The following is a 20,315-nucleotide window of genomic DNA, read 5'->3' on the forward strand; positions in this document are numbered from 1 at the left end:
CGACTACATGTTGCACTGACCTCATCAACTCCCAGATTTCCCAAGAAACTGAACCTACATTCAGATTCGAGTCATTACACTGTGCGATCTGTGTGACCAGTAAAACCGTAGCCAGGGAGAACTCCCTCAGCACAAAATGGCCACTGTGTGGGGATAAGAGAGAGGAAACCGCAGTTTCACAGGAGTGCAGTGTAGTCAGCACGCCTTGGAATGTAAACTCAAGGCCGATGGCTGTAAATCAAGAAAAGTAACATCTTTATCTTTATTTTTGAAGTTTGGAGTGTAGTGGCTGAAACAGAAATTCACTCTGGCTAAAACTGTGCTTTGTCGGGGATTATTTCATCTAGTGCGGAACTGCATCCACTGAGGTTTCCTTTGTTGCCAAAATATGTCATTTTGCATACCAACATGAGTGGTACACACATGACACAATTGCCATGTGTAATATTCTACTATTTAAAAGTAAAAAGATCTGTACTTCTTCCATCCACTGTGAGCTACTTCTACTCCCCACCGTGTCTATTCCCTGGCCTGGCATGACACAGAGGAAAACAGCACAGAGCCAATCGACTTACAAAGGGTACATAACATCCAAACCCACCTCCTCCAAAGCCCATCCCCCATTCTCTCTCTCTGCTGGGCTACAATACAGGGGAAAGAGATGTGGGTGCCATTTTAAAACGACAACTTGTTTGCATTATAAAAAAAAAAAAAAACAAGGAAAACGAAAAGGATTTTCCATGGTCCACTTTTCCTCCTGTATGGCAGCCTGCATGTCAGGGGCAGCCATGTGACCCTGAGACACAGATAGAGAGCAAGGGTGAGAGTCGTTACCCAACCCCCCCCCCCCACACACACACACACACACAGCACAGTGAAGCACAGAGGCCTGACGAGGCCTTCAATCCGCCCCAGCTCCTCCTCCTCCTCCTCCTGCACACGAAACTGATTTCAATGTGTGCGTATTCATCATGAAACCGACGGCCACCACAACAACGAGAAGGAAGCCATGCTGTTACGAGAGAGTTGAGCTAGAATATAAAGACAAAGCTTACCTCTGGGGATGCATGGCTGTCTGACACACTGTTATGTCAACACTTAAAAAACATGGAGGACACTCTCTCAGCCCTCAGCCGGGGAAGGCTCTGCTCTTCAGGCAAGGCGATCAGGCCCAGCGTTGTTAGCCCGATCCTGACTGGTTGCCTTCCACGCAGGCAAGATGACACGCGGCATTTGATTGGCCAAAACGTTTCCTGAGTAATTATCTTTGTTCAGAGCAGGCAGGGGCAGCACTGTGAGTGTCAGAGACAGAAAGAAAAATAAGCTGACTGCTACCCCCCCCCACCCCCACACGCATACACACAGAAACGATGCAAAACGACTAATATCAACATTTTACAAACATATACAAACCAAACGTGTGCAGTCTCCGAAAGTAGATCGTTGTGGAAGCTGTTTTTTTTTTCCTTTTGCACGAAGAAATGTGAACATGTACACTGGCAAAAGCAAGACACCGTGGCGACTCGGAACAAACCTGATTTTTTTTTTCTTTCATATGGAGAGGCCCTTTGTTTAAACTCCACCCTTCCTCCGTTTTCAGCGAGATGACAGACTGGAGTTCTTTACCTACGACAAAAATGCAGTCCAAATAATATTGTTACAATAGGAACAGAAATTCAACAATCAACACATAATAAGGAACTCAAAGAATGTTTATGATCATTTTTTGTAATGTCCAATCGCTTCACTCACCTAATAATAATGTAGCCAAATGGCAAATTTATTATACTGTATAACTGTGTACTAACACATTTTTGGGAAATACATTTTCTCCTTGATACCTTGCTCTACATTTTCAAACTGCTTGCACGGCAGAGAAACAACGATACAAAAAGAATACAATAGAAACCTCCACCCATCAAGTTACCGATAGTGTCGTGGTACACTTTCCTGACTTTGGTACAGGCAGCGTGGGTTCAGTTCCCACTCAGTGACGGTGTTGATATGTGCCGTGCGACTGCCTGCCAACCAGTTCAGGGCGTAGTCCGCCTTTCCCCCCCAAAGTCGTCTGGGTTAGGCTCCAGCACTCCCACGACCCTTGTGTGTATGAGTGCATTCGAAAATGGATGGTTGGACATCCATCCATCCATTTTCAACACCGCTTATCCTGGTTAGCGTCACGGGATGCTGGAACCTATCCCAGCAGATTTCAGGCTGACAACACCCAGAAAAGGTCACCGGTCAGTCATATCTAATGCCGATGTCAATGTTTTCGCTGATAAGAAATTGGACTATTAACCTGCTTCCGCTTGTCTTGGACAACTGGATCTACACACGGATCTGGTGAGTAAGTCGTTGAGATTTACACAGAAGAGTTTGAAAGCGTGGAAAAATCTGGACGCATACAAATACTTCGTTGCTGGATCTGTTCTCAATCAAGAATAAATCCCACATAGTGATGGAGCCACTCAGATATTTTCAATACAAAAACCAATATTTCAATAAATGACCCCTGGTTTTACACAAACTCGCATTCATTAACTATGATTGGAAAGAAAAAAAAGACAGCGAGTCGTCTCCTCCGTACACAAAGCGTGCTGCGGCCACACGTTAAACTTTGGTAAACTTCACTGTGCCAGACATTTTTTTTAAATATGCATTGTTCTCAAATGAGTCCAATGCGTATTTTAAAAAAGAAAATAAACTGTTGGGATAGGCTTTAGCACCCGTACACGGAAGCGCGTTGCTGCCACACGAACTTCAGTAAACCTCTGTGTGACCGATGGTTTATTTTCTTTTTTGAAATACGCATTGGACTCATTTGGGAACAATGCATGTTAGAAAAAAAAAGAAAAAGTCTGTCGGGGAGAGGTTTACTGAAGATTAATGTGTGGCCGCAACACGCTTCGAGTACGTTGGATGACTCCATGTCGTTTTTTTTCTTTTTTTTTAAAACGCATTGTTCTCAAATGAGCCAACTTGGCATTATAAATACTTCTTGGGAATTTGAGATTAAGAAGAATAATTCCTACCTCGATCGCCACACAGTCGTGCGTATTTGGTTGGGCACCATCCATCACGTTTAATTGCTGAACTCAATCGATATTTTCTGGTCTTTTCAGCTGGTATTCCATAGAATGATCTCTTTGAATATCTGTTGTGACAAAAAATAGGACAACAAGTCTCGGGCATTGTGAATATTCTGCTCCGGTTCAATTTTCCCCACACTATCGAGCAGCTCTTTTTGACTGGCAATATGCCGCCGTGAAAATGGTGACGTCACGTGCACGAGCTCTATATTGATGCTACATTTTGTAATTTTTTTGTAGCACCGCGGGCTCTTGAGTACCGTAAATTCAATGCTGTGTATGTGTTATGCATATTAAAGAATTAACAATAAAAGCACCTTGTACCTTGATCGACTCAAAATTGCCCACAGGCGTGGATGTGAATGTGAATGATTGGTTGTCAATATGTCCCCTGCGATTGGCTAGCAACCAGTTCAGGAGGTACATCTGAGATAGGCGCCAGCACCCCAGCAACCTAAGTGAGGATAAGCGGTAGAGACAATGAATGGATGGATGGTTATCTTAAACATTAAAGTATGAAACTTAAAAAAAAGGAAAAGAAGAATTTGAGAAGGGGGCCAAAACTTATTCTTCCTACTTGCATACATTGCCTCACTAGATACACATGATGAACTATTATTGTTCTTGTTTTCTGTTAAGTTTGATGTAAATCTGAAGATTGGCCTTGAACAGACGCTGCCATTGAAAATTTTGAAAATGCCCCGTTTAATAATCATATTTTTGTCTCAGCTAATATGAAACATAGGCATTTTTTTAAATAATAAAAAAGTCAATGTTTTGGTCACATATTTCCTCGTGATTAACAGGGATTGCTGGAAAAGTAAATTTGGCCCAATTCGGACCATAAAAAGTTGCGTAAATCTCCAACCCTTATTTGATTCCTACAAACTAGGGATCATTGTATTTATTTCAAATCCCCATCCAATGATATCCTCTGTTTTGATTGTTAGTAAATACCTACCTAAAACCTTTACATCATCAGGTAACAATTAGAATGGTCACTTTGAGTTTCATAGCACTAAAAAACCTGCTACATATAAAATAGAGGTAGTGGTTCGTATGGAAAAATATGCATGAAAAACATTTGTGAAAATAAAAATTAATGACAAATTAAATTACTTTAACCTAAGAAAAGACTCGCCCAACGTGGGGCTCGAACCCACGACCCTGAGATTAAGAGTCTCATGCTCTACCGACTGAGCTAGCCGGGCTTGGGACAGTCGCATCTGATCTCCCCATGACAAAACACACCACAGAAGGAGAATGCACAACATCACTACAAAGATATAATGATATGTATGTTACCTTTTGTCTTACAGTAGGCTGAAGATGCACTTACGGTGGGGTCACTATCCCTGATAGGTTGCATACTGGCACCTAGCAACCAAAACGAGAAGGGATGTAGGGCGAATTAAGCTAAAAAGTGATCAAATAACACAGCCTTAAAACATTTGCAGTGAAATACCAAGAATGCTGCACACGCATTTTCACGTACAAATTGAAGGGATAGAAACTGTTTGCAAAAATAATTACCTGCTAGCAGCCATCCGCACGTCCGTTGTCTACCAAGACTTTCAATATCTGGTATTCCATGACACAGATAGGCGGGTGATTCAATCTGGCTCTGCTTCTTATTAACATATATGGCTTCGCTGGGCAAAACAATAGTGATTTTAAGACCAGGACGAACTGAGAGAGATGAAATGATGCACTGAAAAATTGCAACAGGTAACCTGGTGGGCTTGGCTTGCTCGGTGGTGGTAGATTTTAACCTCAGACGCAGCTACAGCACCCTCTACTGGTGGTACTACTTCTATTGCACTCATTCTTCTCGTGACTTTAGAAATAGTTTTTTTTTTTAAACCCACGACAATAAATTACAGACCGATTATTTAGACATTTAATCTAAACGTGAGCTAGATATATTCAAGACAGCTCTTCGATCCTTGCGGTGCTGACATTTGTCATCGTGAGCGACATTAAATCATGAAATGAAATTCAAAAAACCTGTGAATTTTTCTCGTCAAATTATTGGTGTATAAAATGTGCCGCTTATACGACAATTCCAGGTGAAGTGTTGTGTGCGGTTCTCCTACGTCAATGACACAGGGCGGTACTGGATTGGTTGTGGGAAAAGGAAGGGGCCCCCCTCATCCGGCTTTACCAGGCTGTGGGTTTAAAAAAGGGGGAAAAGGAAATCAAACAGTGCTAACCAAGGTTTGTTTTATGTTTGTTTCGCTGGAACACATGAGCAGCGGACCACTGCATGCACGGACTGCGGGGAAGCGATCGGCCCTAAAGGGGAGCGAACATCCATCGGCTGCGCGGCGCAGGCTAGCAGCGGTGCGGCGGCAGCAGCAGCAGCAGCAGCAGGAGGAGGAGGAGGAGGAGGCTGAGGGTCCTGCCTGCACTGTGAGCCATGGGCTTCCGCAAGAAGAGCAAGAACCCGCCGGTGCTCAGCCACGAGTTTGTGATCCAGAACCACGCCGATATGGTGTCCTGCCTGGCCATGATCATCCTCCTTGGCCTGATGTTTGAGGTACTGTGCGGATGCCATCGCGCTTATTAGCCTCCTAGCTTCTGCGGGGTTCCGTTACCTGGCATGACAGGATTCTGTGATGGGCTCTGTAGTGTAGAAGAGAAAATAATAATAATAATAATGATGATAATAATGTTTTACTCACTCTAGGTATTGCACTGTAATTGTAGCATTCCGCAGACAGCATCGTGTACACTGTGCAGTACTTGCAACATATTTATATCAAATGGAAAGAATATAATGGAAAATAAACCATGTTGCAAGTGTTGTGCTCTTTTGTTGTTTGATCATGATTATATATTTATCGATTCCTAACCGTAAACTAATATTTTGACATAACAAATAATGCTAACATTAACGATATCAACAATACAGTACTACAATAACAACATTAAAAATGTGCTATTTTTAAATTGAAATATGTAAATGCCTGAAAAACTGTCAAACTTTAGAAAATTAATTTGTATCAATAACATGGGAAACGAGAGAGCTCGTGCACGTGACGTCACCGTTTTCACAGAGCCATATTGCCGGTCAAAAAGAGCTGCTTGACAGTGTGGGGGACATTGAACTGGAGCAGAATATTCACAATGCCCGAGACTTGTTGTGCTGTTGTTTGTAACAACAGACGACACAGATATTCAAAGAGGTCAGTCTATGAAATAACAGCAGTAAAGATGAGAAAAGATCAATGGATTTTGACAATTAACCATGATGGATGGTGCCCAACAAAACAGACACGACTGCGTAGCGATCACTTCATTTCAGGTAGGAACTATTCTTCTCAATCTCAAATTCCCAAGAAGTATTTATAATGCCAAGTTGGTTTATTTGAGAATAATGCGTTAAAAAAAAAAAACAACAACAACATGGAGTCATCTCCAACATACATGGAAGCATGTTGCAGCCACACTTTAAACTTCAGTTAACCTCTCCCTGGCAGACGTTTTTTTTTTTAATTATGCATTGTTCTCAAATGAGTCGGTCACAGTTCACTTCCGTGTACGAGGGCTGAAGCCTATCTCAGCGTTTTTTTTTTTTTTTAAATACGCATTGGACTCATTTTAGAACAATGCATATTTAAAAAAAAAAAAAAAAAACGTCTGTCAGGGAGAGGTTTACCGTGTATGAAGGAGCCGACTTGCTGTCTTTTTTTTTTTTCAATCATAGTTAATGAATGGGACTTTGTGTAAAACCAGGGGTCATTTATTGAAATATTTGTATTTGTATTGAAAAAATCTGAATGGCTCCATCACTATGTGGGATTTATTCTTGATTGAGAACCGATCCAGCAACAAAGTATTTGCATCCAGACTTTTCTACGCTTTCAAACTTTTCTGTGTAAATCTCGACGACTTACTCACCAGATACATGTCTAGATCCAGTTGTCTAAAACAAGCGGAAGCGGGGTAATAGTCCAATTTCTTATCGGCGAAAACATCGACTTCAGCATTAAATATGGGTCCTCTATGCAAATGTCTCTTATTTTTCCAGATATCTTCATTTATTATCACCTTCTAAATGTTTAACGGCATCGGACAAAACGACGTATTGTCGCCTCGTCTCCAACTGACTTAGCATTGAGCAAAGCTTAGGTTTGACCTGCAATATGGCCAGTCACGTGACTTCGGTGACGTAGGTTGCACGACCTCTTTATGAATGTACCCATAGCCTATATGTGGGTTAAAAAATCAAACAAAAAAATGAAATAAAGCACTCCATAATAGGATTTTGTTTATGAGTTCGGAAAATATGCATATATGATGAGCATGAGATAAATTTTAAACATTTTAAAATGGTTGAACTTGTCTTTTATTGTGCCTTGTTTTGGGCACTGAAAAAACTTGAATTTACTCAATGTGAACATGTACACTAGTTGTCCATAAATTCATTTTCTTTGCCGCGTATCCTCATGAGGGTCGCAGGACTGCTGTAGCCTGTCCAAGCTATCAACGAGCAGGAGGCAGCGTACACCTTGAACTGGTTGTCAGCCAATCGCAGGGCACATCGACACAAATAACATTCACATACACAACCACACCTAGGGGCAATTTAGAGTCTCCAGTTAATGCATGTTTTTGGGATGTGGGAGGAAACCGGAGTGCCCGGAGAAAACCCACGCAGGCACGGGGGAGAACATGCAAACTCCACACAGGCGGGTGTCGGGATTTGATAATGACAAATTCTACAAAGCAAGTTAAGTGTCACGATTTTTTTTTTCCAGGTCACAGCAAAGTTTGCCATCATGTTCATCACAGTCCAGTACAACGTCACACAAGTTCTCGGTGAGTAGAAGGCTCGACGCCTCGTGATCGTCTCCTCCTGTGAGTACCCGATTAGCAGGCTCATTTGTTCATCATTGTTTTTCTTCCAGACGAAAAGAACGATCTTGTGAACCTTTACCAGTACGGACCTAAAGATGTGGCCACTGTATTTTTTTACCTTCTAATTGTCGTCATCCTTCATGCCCTGATACAAGAGTATATTCTTGATGTGAGTATACGAGCTCTGGGCCTTGTAACACACTGCCTTTATATATTGGGTATTTTATATGCTGCACTTTTTTTGTAGCTAGTTGGGCAAGCCTTTTTCACAGCTTTGTCCTATAAACTATAATTATTCATAAACTTGTGACCTCCAAACGATGCTTCAGATACCTGTATGTGTTTTGAAGTACCATGTTTACCGCACTGTAAGGCGCACCTAAGAGCCTTTAATTTTCTCAAAAGCTGGCAGTGCGCGTTATAATGAGGTGCGCCTTATAATCAGGTGTGCCTTATATATGGATCAATATTGAGCCTTTAGCGCAGCCCATCTAATGGATGCATTAAGTAACCCCAGCCTCTACTGTGGCGTCTATTCTATGTGCCTTATAATGTGATGCGCCTTATATATGAAAAAAAAGCTTTAAAATAGGCCAGTCATTGAAGTGCGCTTTATAATGCGGTGCGCCTTATAGTGCGGAAAATAGGGTACCTTTTACAGTGACTCTGTATCTGTATGTTGCAGGTCTCATTTGAAATTGTTGTACAGCACAGCCTCGGTTCTCGACCACAATCCGTTCCAGAAGGCGGTTCGAGAAGTGATTTGTTCAAAATCCGAATCGATATTTCTAATTACAGTTAATGCAAAAAGAAATAATGCGTTCCAAGCTTTAAAAAATTGTCTTTTTAAAGCAATTTTTTTATCTTTTCCTCCTAATAAACTGCATAGTAGAAATACATGTATAGTTTAAATACTTTATATCATGAAATAATTTAAGAAATATATTTATTTTTTATGCTTTAGTAGTGGAGTAGGCGAGGCTGGGAGTGCATTGCCATATCTGTAGTGACTTGCTCCACAGCCTTGTAAATTTTTTTTTTTTTTTTTTTTTTTTTATTAACAAAAGTGCAGAATAACTTTAAACAAGCAATTAGGGGATGGGGGGGAGCAAAGAAAAATATTTTTTATTTTTACAAAAAGTAACATACAAAAACATCAACTCGTAACTCGAGTTAACGAAATCTTTGAAACCAAACAAAAATGCATAAATGCTAATGGATCAGAGCATTGTTGAAGTTAACAAGAAAAAGGCAATGCAAAACTATCAAGTATCAAATCTCTTGGGTGGGGGTAACTCGCCCCCTGGAAGTTCTTTTCTTTTCCCAAAGAACTTATGTAGTGTCACTTCTTTGGAGCCATGATTGGGGGTTAACAATCCTCAATAGGAAGAAAAAAAACGGCTTGTAAATGTAGCTTCCGGGAGACGTCTGCATACAGAGGCTGCGTTATACACAATAACAAAGCGCATCGTGGGTCAGCTGGTCGGGCTGGGAGCGTTATGTTATTTCTGGGTTTTTTCGGGGGCCGTTCGAGTCCTGGATTTTCATTCGAAATCAGAAGCAAAACATCTCGAAATTTTCGTTTAAAAAACGATTTGTTTGAGAACCGAATGTTCACTGTATTATGTGCTGTTTCTTATGTTCTGAATATTTACAGGATATAGGAGGATAATATACTTTGTAAAATGATTTCATGTTGTAATTAATTTTTGATGTGAATAAAGGTGACATAAATTAGTCAGAATTCAGATCTTATGGTAGCATGTTTTGTAACGTTATCGAGGAAAGCGTTTCATCCAAATGATGTTCAAAGATGGTGATCAGATTTAATTTCAGTCTTGCACGGTGAAATCTTCGCCTCTGTGTTAGTCATCCTTTCAAATCACAAGAGGGGTAACACTTCATTAACACTCAATGACTATTACCCAGGCGGCACGGCTGGTAAAGCATTGGCCTCACAGTTCTGAGGACCCAGGTTCGATCCCGGCCCCGCCTGTGTGGAGTTTGCATGTTCTCCCCCGTGCCTGCGTGGGTTTTCTCCCGGCACCCACATCCCAAAAACGTGCAACATGAATTGGACGACGAAATTGCCCCTAGGTGTGATTGTGAGTGTGGCTGTTTGCCTCCATGTGCCCTGCAACCGGTTCAGGGTGTACCCTGCCACCTGCCCGTTGACAGCTGGGATAGGCTCCAGTACTCCCCGTGACCCTAGTGAGGATAAGCGGCAAAAAATTGATGTATGGATGGAGTATTACCCAATGCTGGTGTGGTTGAGTCTTCCAGTAAAAATGAATTAATTGCCACTGGGGATTCCATCCCTCATCTTTATAATTATAACACGTTGGGGTTGCGCCTTTATATATAAGCAATGTAATGTTTAAGAAATCTGAATAATAAGGGATCCAAAATATGGAAGTTTGTTCCTAATGGGAATGAACTTAATGTTAAACAATTTTTTGAGGTTGACAATACATAATAATTTAACATGAACAAGTTTACACGGTACACCAAAAAATAAATATATATTTTTTGCGTTGTATGCCATTTCAACAAGTGCTGTGTTATTTTCTTCATCTTGTTTCGTTTCAGAAGATGAACAGAAGGCTGCATCTGTCAAAGACCAAACACAGCAAATTCAACGAATCAGGGCAGCTGGCAGCATTTTACCTGTTCTCCTTCATTTGGGGCTGCGGAATCTTGACAGCGGTAAAAACACATCTATTCAGCGGGGCCCACTATTCCTTAATATGATCTATATTTCTTTCCATCTTTTTGTTTTTGACAGGAGGACTTTGCAAAAAATCCCACTTTCCTCTGGGAGGGTTACCCACACACTCACATGGTGTACGTCAACATTTTCATGTCAAGTCACACTGTATTTAAAAACAAAAATGGGCATATAATGCACCATAATTATATCTATACAACTTGAACTCTTTTTCAGCATACAGTATGCACAGTATGTTTTTTCCTCTGCTCAGTTTTCAGGTCAAGTTTTTCTACATTTGCCAAATTGCCTATTGGCTCCATGCGCTTCCTGAGCTGTATTTTCAAAAAGTACGCAAGGTAAGGCTGTACTGGAAACAATCTGCATGTTAGCGTACTGTGCAAGTATTTCTGTCAACGGACCTTTCCGATGGCCATCATAAGCTCCGCCCCCTTAGCCATGTCCCACAAGCTTTCAAAATGGCGATTGAACAGAACATGTTTGAAGTTGATTCTCTATCGCGTATTCCAGATAATATCGGGGTATGTTTTTCGCCAAATGCGTCAGACTTGTCCAAGAGATGCACTTATGCACAATTTAAATTTGATATTTGAGTCTTTAATGAGCATAAGATGCATCTTTTTGGATTGTGTGAGGAAAATTGAGTTTCTTAAGAGAACCAACTCAAGGACGGGAAGTATACGACATGCAGAGTCCAAACAATGAATGAGTCCATGACTTTATTGCGCTTTCTGTCACTGACTTTCGTCTGATTTGTCTTCTTTCTCCATAGGAGGACATTCCCCGCCAACTCTACTATATTTGCCTTTATGTTGTTCACATCACTGGTGCCTACATCTTAAAGTGAGTAGAGGTTTATGTCATCTGTAAAAATACTTCAATTGACTACTAATGTTTGCACATGCCTCTAAAAACTTAAAATGAGGAATATTATGCCTATTTCAGCAAGTTAAAGCATTTGTCGGGTGTCGTAATAACGTGTCTCTGATCTCTTTTTTTCGTGGCCTAGAAAGCCAAGTACAAGTCAAAGTTAGCGTAAATAAATGTTTTTTAAAAATTGAAAATGTTCACATTTTGTGCAAACTGACCCCAATGGTGTGCTTGGTCATGGTGTCATTGTTGACATGGGTACTCAACGATAACAAGTCGCTTTCATGTGCCACAAGGAATTAGTGTGCTTCCTAGTTCCAAATCTGTTTGTAAAAGGGGAACGGCTTTTGCCGTGCCAAAAATAGCATGTTCGCAGGCCACTTGGAGACAGACAGACACTCACAATCGTACCTGGGGGCAATTTAAAGTCTTCAATTAATGCATGTTTTGGGGATGTGGGAGGAAACCGGAGTCCCCAGAGAAAAACTCATGCAGACACAGGGAGAACATCCAAACTCAAACATAGGGAGAGGTCGTGGTTTGAACCCCGGTCCCCAGTCTGTGATGCCAATGTTCTACAACTGTACCCCCATGCTGTCTGTCTATCTATCTATCTATCTATCTATCTATCTATCTATCTATCTATCTATCTATCTATCTATCTATCTATCTATCTATCTATCTATCTATCTATCTATCTATCTATCTATCTATCTATCTATCTATCTATCTATCTATCTATCTATCTATCTATCTATCTATCTATCCTAATGTAATCTACTTTAATTAATAGCCAATCCGAGCTAACATCGGGCAAAAGGCAGAAAACACTCTGGACTGGTCGCCAGTCAGTCAATGACCTACCGGAATCCGGGTGTTTGGTGTTAATATAGTCGAGCCCGGCCGACTGGTGCTGTTCCCCGGTGACGACAGCACGACCCTGTTTTATCCCCACCCAAAGAAAATCTAGAAAATTTAGTTGAAGTCGAGTTCATCTGTGTCTCAAAAGTTCTGTCCTAAATTCAGGTTTTGAGCACTTACCTCCACGCATATTTAATGCATTTAGAAAAAAAAAAGAGTATATGACAGGTTCTTCTTCAAACATAATCTTTGTCTTTTTTTAGTACAGAAATAAAATCAAAGTCATGATTAAGATTTGGAATAAGATGAATGGCTATTAATGACCAAGATGTTGACAGTACAGTCGGTGGAGGAGCGTCCCCCCCCCCTTCCAGGGTGGAATTAAAAAGTTGGGATGGGAAGGATTGTCAGACTGTCAGCAGAGCGGTGACAGCTTTCCAGTCACTGTCGTTGCTCTTCCGCCTGGAGCTGGTGCTGTGGATTGGATGCTGTGGAATGCTCACGATGGACAGAAGCTAGATAGGCAAAGCAGATGGACAGATGAACACATTGCACCTTCATTCAGAAATAAGGTCTCCACTTACGTATGACATCGTGACTTTCAAACTAAAAAAAATGAATTGCCCCTGCCGACCAATCTAGATTTAAATTCAATCTGACACTATATTGCAGATTTAATGGAGTGATTGAATATCGTTTTGTGAGGTTTGGCTCGTGTCAAATTATTAACAGTCGTATGTCAATACTTTTTTAGGTCCCCACCGTCCAATAATGCAATTTTTTTTTTATGACAACTATGAGACTGATAATTCGACCAGCTGTAACCAGTGAAAGTTTCTTTCTTCTTCTTTGCCTGCTCTCGTTTGTTCAGCCTCCACCGACTCGGTGTGGTCTTGCTGGTCCCTCACTACTTGGTGGAGCTCCTGTTTCACGCCTCACGCCTCTTCTACTTCAGTGATGAGAACAAGCAGAAAGGGTACCATTCATATAAACTATGAAAAATTATGATTTCGGTGGCGGCATACTCTTCTTTTAACTGAACCACATTGTGCAATATAATGGCTTTTTATTTTTCTTGTTACAGTTTCACTCTCTGGGCTTTGCTTTTTGTCATCACTCGCCTCCTCACTCTCACTCTGTCAGTCTTGACATTTGGCTTTGGGTTGCCCCGGACAGAAAACCAAGGCTTTTCTCTTGTGGAAGGCAACTTTAATGTACTCACCATCAGGTAAATCCAACTGCCCAAAATTTGAAATTGATATTGTTTTTCTGATGAATCTGAATGGATTATTTTGTTTCCAGAATGTTTTTTTTTTTTTTTCCCCCCAGAAATATGATTTTGTGAGTTAACAATACTACTGTGGAGATTTGGAATTCACATTTAAGTCAAAGTCTCTACTCAACTACATTAAACAAATATTGTTTTATAACTAATTGTTGTTTTAGCTGCGCTAAAGCTGGCGCTGACACTGACGCTAACAGGGCCGGTTAAAATAAAACTTGGCGATAAATATCACTGAGACGTGCCAGTAACATGCTAGCACAGCGCTAACGCTAGCACAGCGCTAACAGGGCCAGTAAAAGTCACTTTTTCCTCTTTCTCAAGCTCAAGGACATCATAAAGGGAACTCACTTTGAAGTGTGAATGATGGTAAGAAGAGCCTGGAATAGTTTTTCCTTGGATGCATGAAGGCATTGCAGCATAAAAAAAAACCCGCAAAGCACTGAAGCCCCAAAAAGAGAAGCGTGAAGTAGTGAGGGAACGCTGTATTTTTTTTTTTTATTCTTAATTTTATCTATTTATATATTATTATTTATTTATCTTTTATGGATGCACTGATGCAGGCGAGGCTCTCCAATTTCATTGTACAGTCGTATGATGACAATAAATGGCATTCATTCATTGGCTCTGGATAGATGAGCGGTAGAAGGCCAGCCGCAACTGTGTGTCCAGGTTGTTTTTCCTGTGGACTATCAGGTAGTGGAGACGTTGTTGAACCTTCTTGATGACCGCTGGTATGCTGTCTGTCCAGGAGGGGTCCTCAGAAATCAGGACTCCCAGGAACCTGAATGTGCGGACTCTCTCCACACACTCTCCGTTGATGAAGACCAGAGCCTGTTCACTTCTTTTCTTCCTAAAGTCCACAATGATCTCCTTTTGTTTTGTAGTGTTCAATGCCCGATTGTTGTTTGCTTCTAGACCTCCTCTCTGTGGGATGCCTGTTCTCACTTTGAGATTAGACTTACCAATGTTGTGTCATCAGTGAATTTTGGTGGACTGGGCTGCAGTCGAAAGTGTAGAGACGGTACAGGAGGGGGCTTAGCACGCAGCCTTGTGTTGAGCCGGTCATCAGTGTACGAGTCGAGTAAAGGTGGGAGCCGATTCTCACGGTCTGGGGTCTGTTGGTCAAGAAGTCCTTGATCCAAGTGCATTTGAGAGGAGGGAGGCCCAAGATGTCCAGTTTAATTATCGGAATCTCCGGGATGATTGTATTAAAGGCCGAGATATAATCCACAAAGGGCATCCTAGCATAGCTCTGCGGTTGTTCCAGGTGACTCAACACAGCATGCAGACAAATGCCGATAGTGTCCTCTCTTGATCTTTTCACCTGGGAAAACGAACTGGTGGGAGTCGAAGTTGGGGGCGAGGCAGTCTTTGATGTACTTGAGAACCAGCCTCTCGCAGCATTTCATAATGACAGGTGTTGGGGCAGCTGGGCGATAGTCATTGAAGCTAGTTAAGAATTTCTTTTGGGCAATGATTGTTGTCGACTTCAAACAAGTGGGGATGACTATTTGGGCCAGTGAGAGGTGGGCACATCCTCTTGTCACCTTGCCTGTACTCTGTCCAAGCCAGCAGCTTTCCTAGGGTTCACGGCCTGGACACACAACTCGCATCATGCTCCTGTACAGTAAATAAAGAGTTACTGGAGCCTGGTGTGGGTGGTTGAGGAGAGCACTCGAGCACCTTAGTGTTGGCAAGATTATTCAAAGCGATCAAAGAAGCTGTCGAGCTACTCTGAGCAGGTGCCCAGACCGACGGCTGCGCCGCTTTGCTGACTTGAAAATCCACGACAAGACCGGCGGTCTCGCTAGCTCGTCTGGAATGTCGTGTTTGCAGTGAAAGTTGCTTGAAACTACTATTTTGTCTCAATAGCCGAAGTCCAAGAGTCCCCGGTGGGTGTAACAGTGTAGTGCCGAGGCATACGTGAGTAAAGTCCCCAAAAATACAAAAACAAAATACGAATAGCAGCGCTGATAGGGATAGCCATAAACAGCTGTGTCTGTGTGCGTCGCCATCTTGTTGTAGTCTTGTGCCCCTCTTGTGTGTTGAGTCCTCCTAGGATCAATTTTGGGCCCAATCCTTTTCACAATATATTGTATATTTACTGCCGTCTTGGGAAAATCCTCCAGAACATTAATATTGATTTCCATTAGTATGCGTGGTCTACTCAACTGTACAGTCCCCTGAATCCGGCCAGGCTCCAGCCCTTGCACATCCCTGCCCATCTGTCAGAAAGTGTGACTGTAAAAATTTTCTGAAAATAAACAACACCAAAGGTAAGGTCAGAATAGCTACACCCTCTGGGCTTAATCCTAGCAGCCAAAGTAATTTTCTGTCCAACCCGGGTGCCCTATCAAAAAATGTGAGGACAGAAACCTGGAGCCTTGATTCGGATCTGTCCTCTGGTGCTGAAATCAGCAGCATGATGCAGATTCGTCTCCCTCAGATAATGAAACAAAATCAGATTCTTTCATTCTCTCCCCCACAGAGCTGCAAAAAGTAAGCTATCCTTTTAATACTTACTGCCTGAATTATTGCAATTCAATTTATTTAGACACTAGACTAGAGATTAAACTCGAGACTATATAGACAAGATAAGACAAGTTTTTAACCAGCACTAAGAGAAGTGCGTTACTCTAATTTTGCTGATCCTAAAATTTGATTATATAGATGTTTTTTATAGCCTTGAATGGCCAGGCTCTTGCCTCGTGGCTCCATCTACGTATCATCGTTTTACGCCTTCCCGTCATCTCCTTGAGATTTTCCAGCAGGGCTGTGCTAAATACTTCCTGGGCCCCGAACTTTCACCAACAGAGAGGAGATTATGATGTTCAGGCCGCTAGTTTTTGGAACGCCCTCTGGGAGGATGTCAGGCAGGCAAACTCAGTTTCTGCTTTTGTATCTGTTCTTAGGCTTCACTTTTAGCATTTGGCATTTTTCAAATCGTACTATTTTTTTTGTGTGAATTTATTTTGTTGTATTTTTAAAATGATCCAGTTACTTATTCCTTTTCTCTTCCTTTTGTCTCTTTTTATGTAAATCACATTTGCTGTAAATACAGTATCACCTTTGTAACAAGTTATTATTTTTTATGATTGTGAGGAGTAGTTGAAGTATTATTCATGGCAGTACCATAAGTAGTCATAGTAGCAGTAATAGTAGTAATACTAGTAATAGTATTGAGTATGCAAATACTGCCTAAAGGAGTTGTGCCACAGCTGCCAACAAGTTGTTACAACAGAATCAAGATAAGTTATAGCAACTCACTTTTCATCCATCCATCCATTTTCTTAGTCGCTTATCCTTATGAGGGTCGCAGGGAGTGCCGGAGCCTATCCCGTCTGTAAACGGGCAGTAGCCGGTGTACACCCTGATCTGGTTGCCAGCCAATCGCCGGGCACTTCGAGACAAACAGCCGCAGTCACAATCACACCTAGGGGCAATTTAGAGTGTCCAACTAATGTTGCATATTTTTGGGATGCGGGAGGAAACCGGAGTGCCTGGAGAAAACCCACGCAGGCACGTGGAGAATATGTAAACTCCACACAGGCGGTCGCGGGATTTGAACCCCGGTCCTCATTCCTGTGAGGCTAATGCCGCTGTGCCGCCAAAATTATCCTTCATGAATTACAAATATTTCTCTGTGGCTCAATTCCGGTGTTTTACAGTGACAAGAAGAACAATTAAATCCTCTTACATTAGACAGAGGTGGTAGCTCATCTGGTAAAGCGCTGGCCTCACAGTTCTGGGGTCCCGGGTTCAATCCCGCACCTGCCTGTGTGGAGTTTGCATGTTCTCCAGGCAGAGCAGTCAATTAGACGATCATAAAGAATTTTGACAGTTTTGTAGAATTAATTGTTACTTAATCCAACCATTTCCTTTCCCGCTTATACTCACAAGGGTCGCGGCTAGGGGTGGAGCCAATCCCAGCTGTCAACGGCCAGGAGGCGTGGTACACCCTGAACTGGTCGCCAGCCAATCGCAGGGCACATTGAGACAGACAGCCGCACTCACAATCACACCTACGGGCAATTTCCCGTCTCCAATTATCCATCCATCCATCCATTTCCTTAGCTGCTTATCCTCAAAAGGGTTGTGGGGAGTGCTGGAGCCTATCCCAGCTGTCAACGGGCAGGAGGCAATCACACCTACGGGCAATTTAGAATGTCCAATTAATTTATTAATGTTGCATGTTTTTGGGATGTGGGAGGAAACCGGAGTGCCCGGAGGAAACCCACGCAGGCACGTGGAGGACATGCAAACTCCACACAGGGAGGGCTGGAATTTAACCCGGGACCTCAGAATTGTGAGGCCAACGCTTTCCAGCTGCTCCACCGCGGCGCCCAACTCAATTTTACTTCGCTGATTTTTTTTTCAATCAATCCTGGCACCGCCTGTGTGGAGTTTGCATGCTCTCCCCGTGCCTGCGTGGGTTTTCTCCAGGCACCCACATCCCAAAAACACGCAACATTAATTGGAAACTCTAAATTGCCCGTAGGTGTGATTGTGAGTGCGAATGTTTGTCTCAACGTGCCCTGCGATTGGCTGGCAACCAGTTCAGGGTGTACCCCGCCTCCTGCCCGTTGACAGCTGGGAGAGGCTCCAGCACTCCCAGCGACCCTTGTGAGGACAAGCTGCAAAGGAAATGGATGGATGGATTATTTAACAATTAATTCTACACAACTGTCAGAATTCTTAATGATTGTCTAATTGACTGTTCCGCCCATCCCTCGTAAATGTGGACTATGTTCGTACAGACTATCTAATTTGAAAACAATCAAAGAGATGGAAAGTGTATTTCAGTCAAACATGCAAATGTAAATCACTGCATGTACATGTTTAATGGTGTTGGTTTAAGTGCGTCTGTCGTGCTTCACTAGAATGGCATGTTTGGCGGCCATCTGCTTGACTCAGGCTTGGATGATGTGGAAGTTCATCAATTTCCAGTTGAAGAAGTGGCGGGAAAACAGCCAGATGCAGGCCTCAAAGAAGAAGACGGCCAGCCCAAAGAGCAAACCTCATAAAAGGGAGCTCACGAGAGGTGAGCGGTTCGGAGCCTCGGCATCTGGTCAGCAGCGGCAAACTGACACAGTGGACACACGTGTCGAACTTTTTTTGCGAAGAGAGCCATGAAAGCCACATATCAATATCAAAATCAGAATCAGCTTTAATGGCCAAGTGTGTAAAACAGTCAGTGCTGCCCTGGTGCGACATTCAGAACAAAGAACAAGGAAGACATTTCTGTTTATAGGAACTATTCCTGATAAGACATGCACGATATAAATAAAATCTAAAAAGACAAGTGTGTTGACGATGTCAATTGTGCAAAGGGAGCAGTTTAAAGTGACGAATCGTTCGGTCTACAAAATATAAACATAAATAAATAAATAAATATACGTGTGTGTGTGTGTGTGTGTGTGTGTGTGTGTATGTACAGTGAAGAAAATAAGTATTTGAACACCCTGCTATATTGCAAGTCCTCCCACTTAAAAATCATAGAGGGGTCTGAAATTTTCATCGTAGGTGCATGTCCACTGTGAGAGAGATAATCTAAAAAGGAAAAGTCCAGAAATCACAATGTATGATTTTTTTTTTAACAATTTATTTGTTTGATACACCGTCTTCATCCAAACATGGTTGTGGAATTATGACCAAAAAGTTCCATTTTGGTCTCATCTGACCACAAAACCTTCTCCCATGACACATCTGTATCATCCAAATGGTCATTGGCAAACTTAAGACGGGCTTTGACATGTGCTGGTTTAAGCAGGGGAACCTTCCGTGCCATGCATGATTTCAAACCATGACGTCTTAATGTATTACCAACAGTCACCTTGGAAACGGTGGTCCCAGCTCTTTTCAGGTCATTATTTTCTTCACTGTGTGTGTGTGTGTGTGTGTGTGTGTGTGGTGTGTGTGTGTGTGTGTGTGTATATATTACAAACGCTGATTGGAGCAGCAGGATGTGAATGAGTGTCCTAGCATGGCACAACGCAGAAAAATAGTAGGTTTACTGATCAAGAATTTAATGACTTAATTGCCAGAGGGGAAAAAAACTGTCCGAATGCCTGCTATTTTCGACTTTGATTAATCTGTAGCGTTTTCCCGACGGAAGGAACTGGAAGAGCTGGTGGCCAGGATGTGGAGGGTCCGAAAGGATCCTGCCTGCTCTGGACCTCGTTCACGTTCCTTGATAGTGGGTAGCGTGGTGCCGACGATCCGTTCAGCGGTTTTGATTGTCCGTTGCGTTCTGAGTTTGTCCTTTTTTGTGGCGGCCCCAAACTAGACTCTGATGGAGGTGCACAGTACTGATTTGGGTTTCTGCAGATCTTGTGACAGTGATATTTTAAAATGTATTTCCATGAGAACCATATAATGTTTTTTTTTTTTTTTTTTTTTTTTTTCAGCACTGAATACAACAAAAGTATGTATTTTTAAGGAAGACCAACATTTTTTTTTTAAATAATGAATTTATTCTTTCTGATAAGGTTGTTATACTGTAGCTAATGAATAATACATAAAATATTTCTCAACACCCCCTTGACTTGGGGTATCTGTCAAATAATCCCTTTGGTGTAATGCAGAAAAGATTGCGCTAACGTTACTTCTCTGTTCACTT

The 20,315-nt window shown here is 42.0% G+C and overlaps 2 protein-coding genes and 1 non-coding gene across 9 annotated transcripts in view; 1 reads left to right on the forward strand and 2 right to left on the reverse strand.

Annotated features, from left to right (window-relative positions):
- LOC133512917 (MYND-type zinc finger-containing chromatin reader ZMYND8-like) overlaps positions 1-4,836 on the reverse strand; it is a 26,406-nt gene extending 21,570 nt beyond the window's left edge. For 2 of the 3 annotated variants that reach the window (XM_061843035.1, XM_061842998.1), the window contains exons 1-6: positions 4,623-4,836; positions 4,395-4,466; positions 3,414-3,543; positions 3,033-3,154; positions 1,535-1,626; positions 1,056-1,292 (exon numbers count right to left, since the gene is read on the reverse strand). In XM_061843035.1, the coding sequence (XP_061699019.1) occupies positions 1,056-1,069 (14 nt within the window). In that variant the 5' untranslated portion in view covers positions 1,070-1,292; positions 1,535-1,626; positions 3,033-3,154; ... (1 more) ...; positions 4,395-4,466; positions 4,623-4,836. Of the gene's footprint in view, positions 1-20; positions 808-1,055; positions 1,293-1,534; positions 1,627-3,032; positions 3,155-3,413; positions 3,544-4,394; positions 4,467-4,622 lie in introns of those variants that run through there. The other variant, XM_061843007.1, reaches the window with a different exon arrangement.
- Positions 2,044-20,315, forward strand: part of zgc:113278 (Translocating chain-associated membrane protein 1-like 1-like) — a 22,574-nt gene continuing 4,302 nt past the window's right edge. The window contains exons 1-11 of one of the 5 annotated variants that reach the window (XM_061843053.1): positions 2,044-2,343; positions 5,345-5,628; positions 7,853-7,913; positions 8,003-8,121; positions 10,542-10,658; positions 10,738-10,796; positions 10,934-11,018; positions 11,453-11,523; positions 13,283-13,387; positions 13,496-13,639; positions 18,577-19,372. In XM_061843053.1, coding sequence (XP_061699037.1) covers positions 5,509-5,628; positions 7,853-7,913; positions 8,003-8,121; positions 10,542-10,658; positions 10,738-10,796; positions 10,934-11,018; positions 11,453-11,523; positions 13,283-13,387; positions 13,496-13,639; positions 18,577-18,829 — 1,134 coding nt within the window. In that variant the 5' untranslated portion in view covers positions 2,044-2,343; positions 5,345-5,508 and the 3' untranslated portion in view covers positions 18,830-19,372. Of the gene's footprint in view, positions 2,344-5,176; positions 5,629-7,852; positions 7,914-8,002; positions 8,122-10,541; positions 10,659-10,737; positions 10,797-10,933; positions 11,019-11,452; positions 11,524-13,282; positions 13,388-13,495; positions 13,640-14,444; positions 17,323-18,576; positions 19,373-20,103; positions 20,299-20,315 lie in introns of those variants that run through there. The other 4 variants (XM_061843069.1, XM_061843060.1, XM_061843045.1 and 1 more) reach the window with 4 other exon arrangements.
- On the reverse strand, positions 4,228-4,300 carry trnak-cuu (transfer RNA lysine (anticodon CUU)). Its single transcript has one exon. It is a non-coding gene; the product is annotated as a tRNA-Lys (tRNA).

This window comes from Syngnathoides biaculeatus, chromosome 2 (assembly GCF_019802595.1).
Source record: "Syngnathoides biaculeatus isolate LvHL_M chromosome 2, ASM1980259v1, whole genome shotgun sequence".
Classification (NCBI taxonomy): domain Eukaryota; kingdom Metazoa; phylum Chordata; class Actinopteri; order Syngnathiformes; family Syngnathidae; genus Syngnathoides; species Syngnathoides biaculeatus.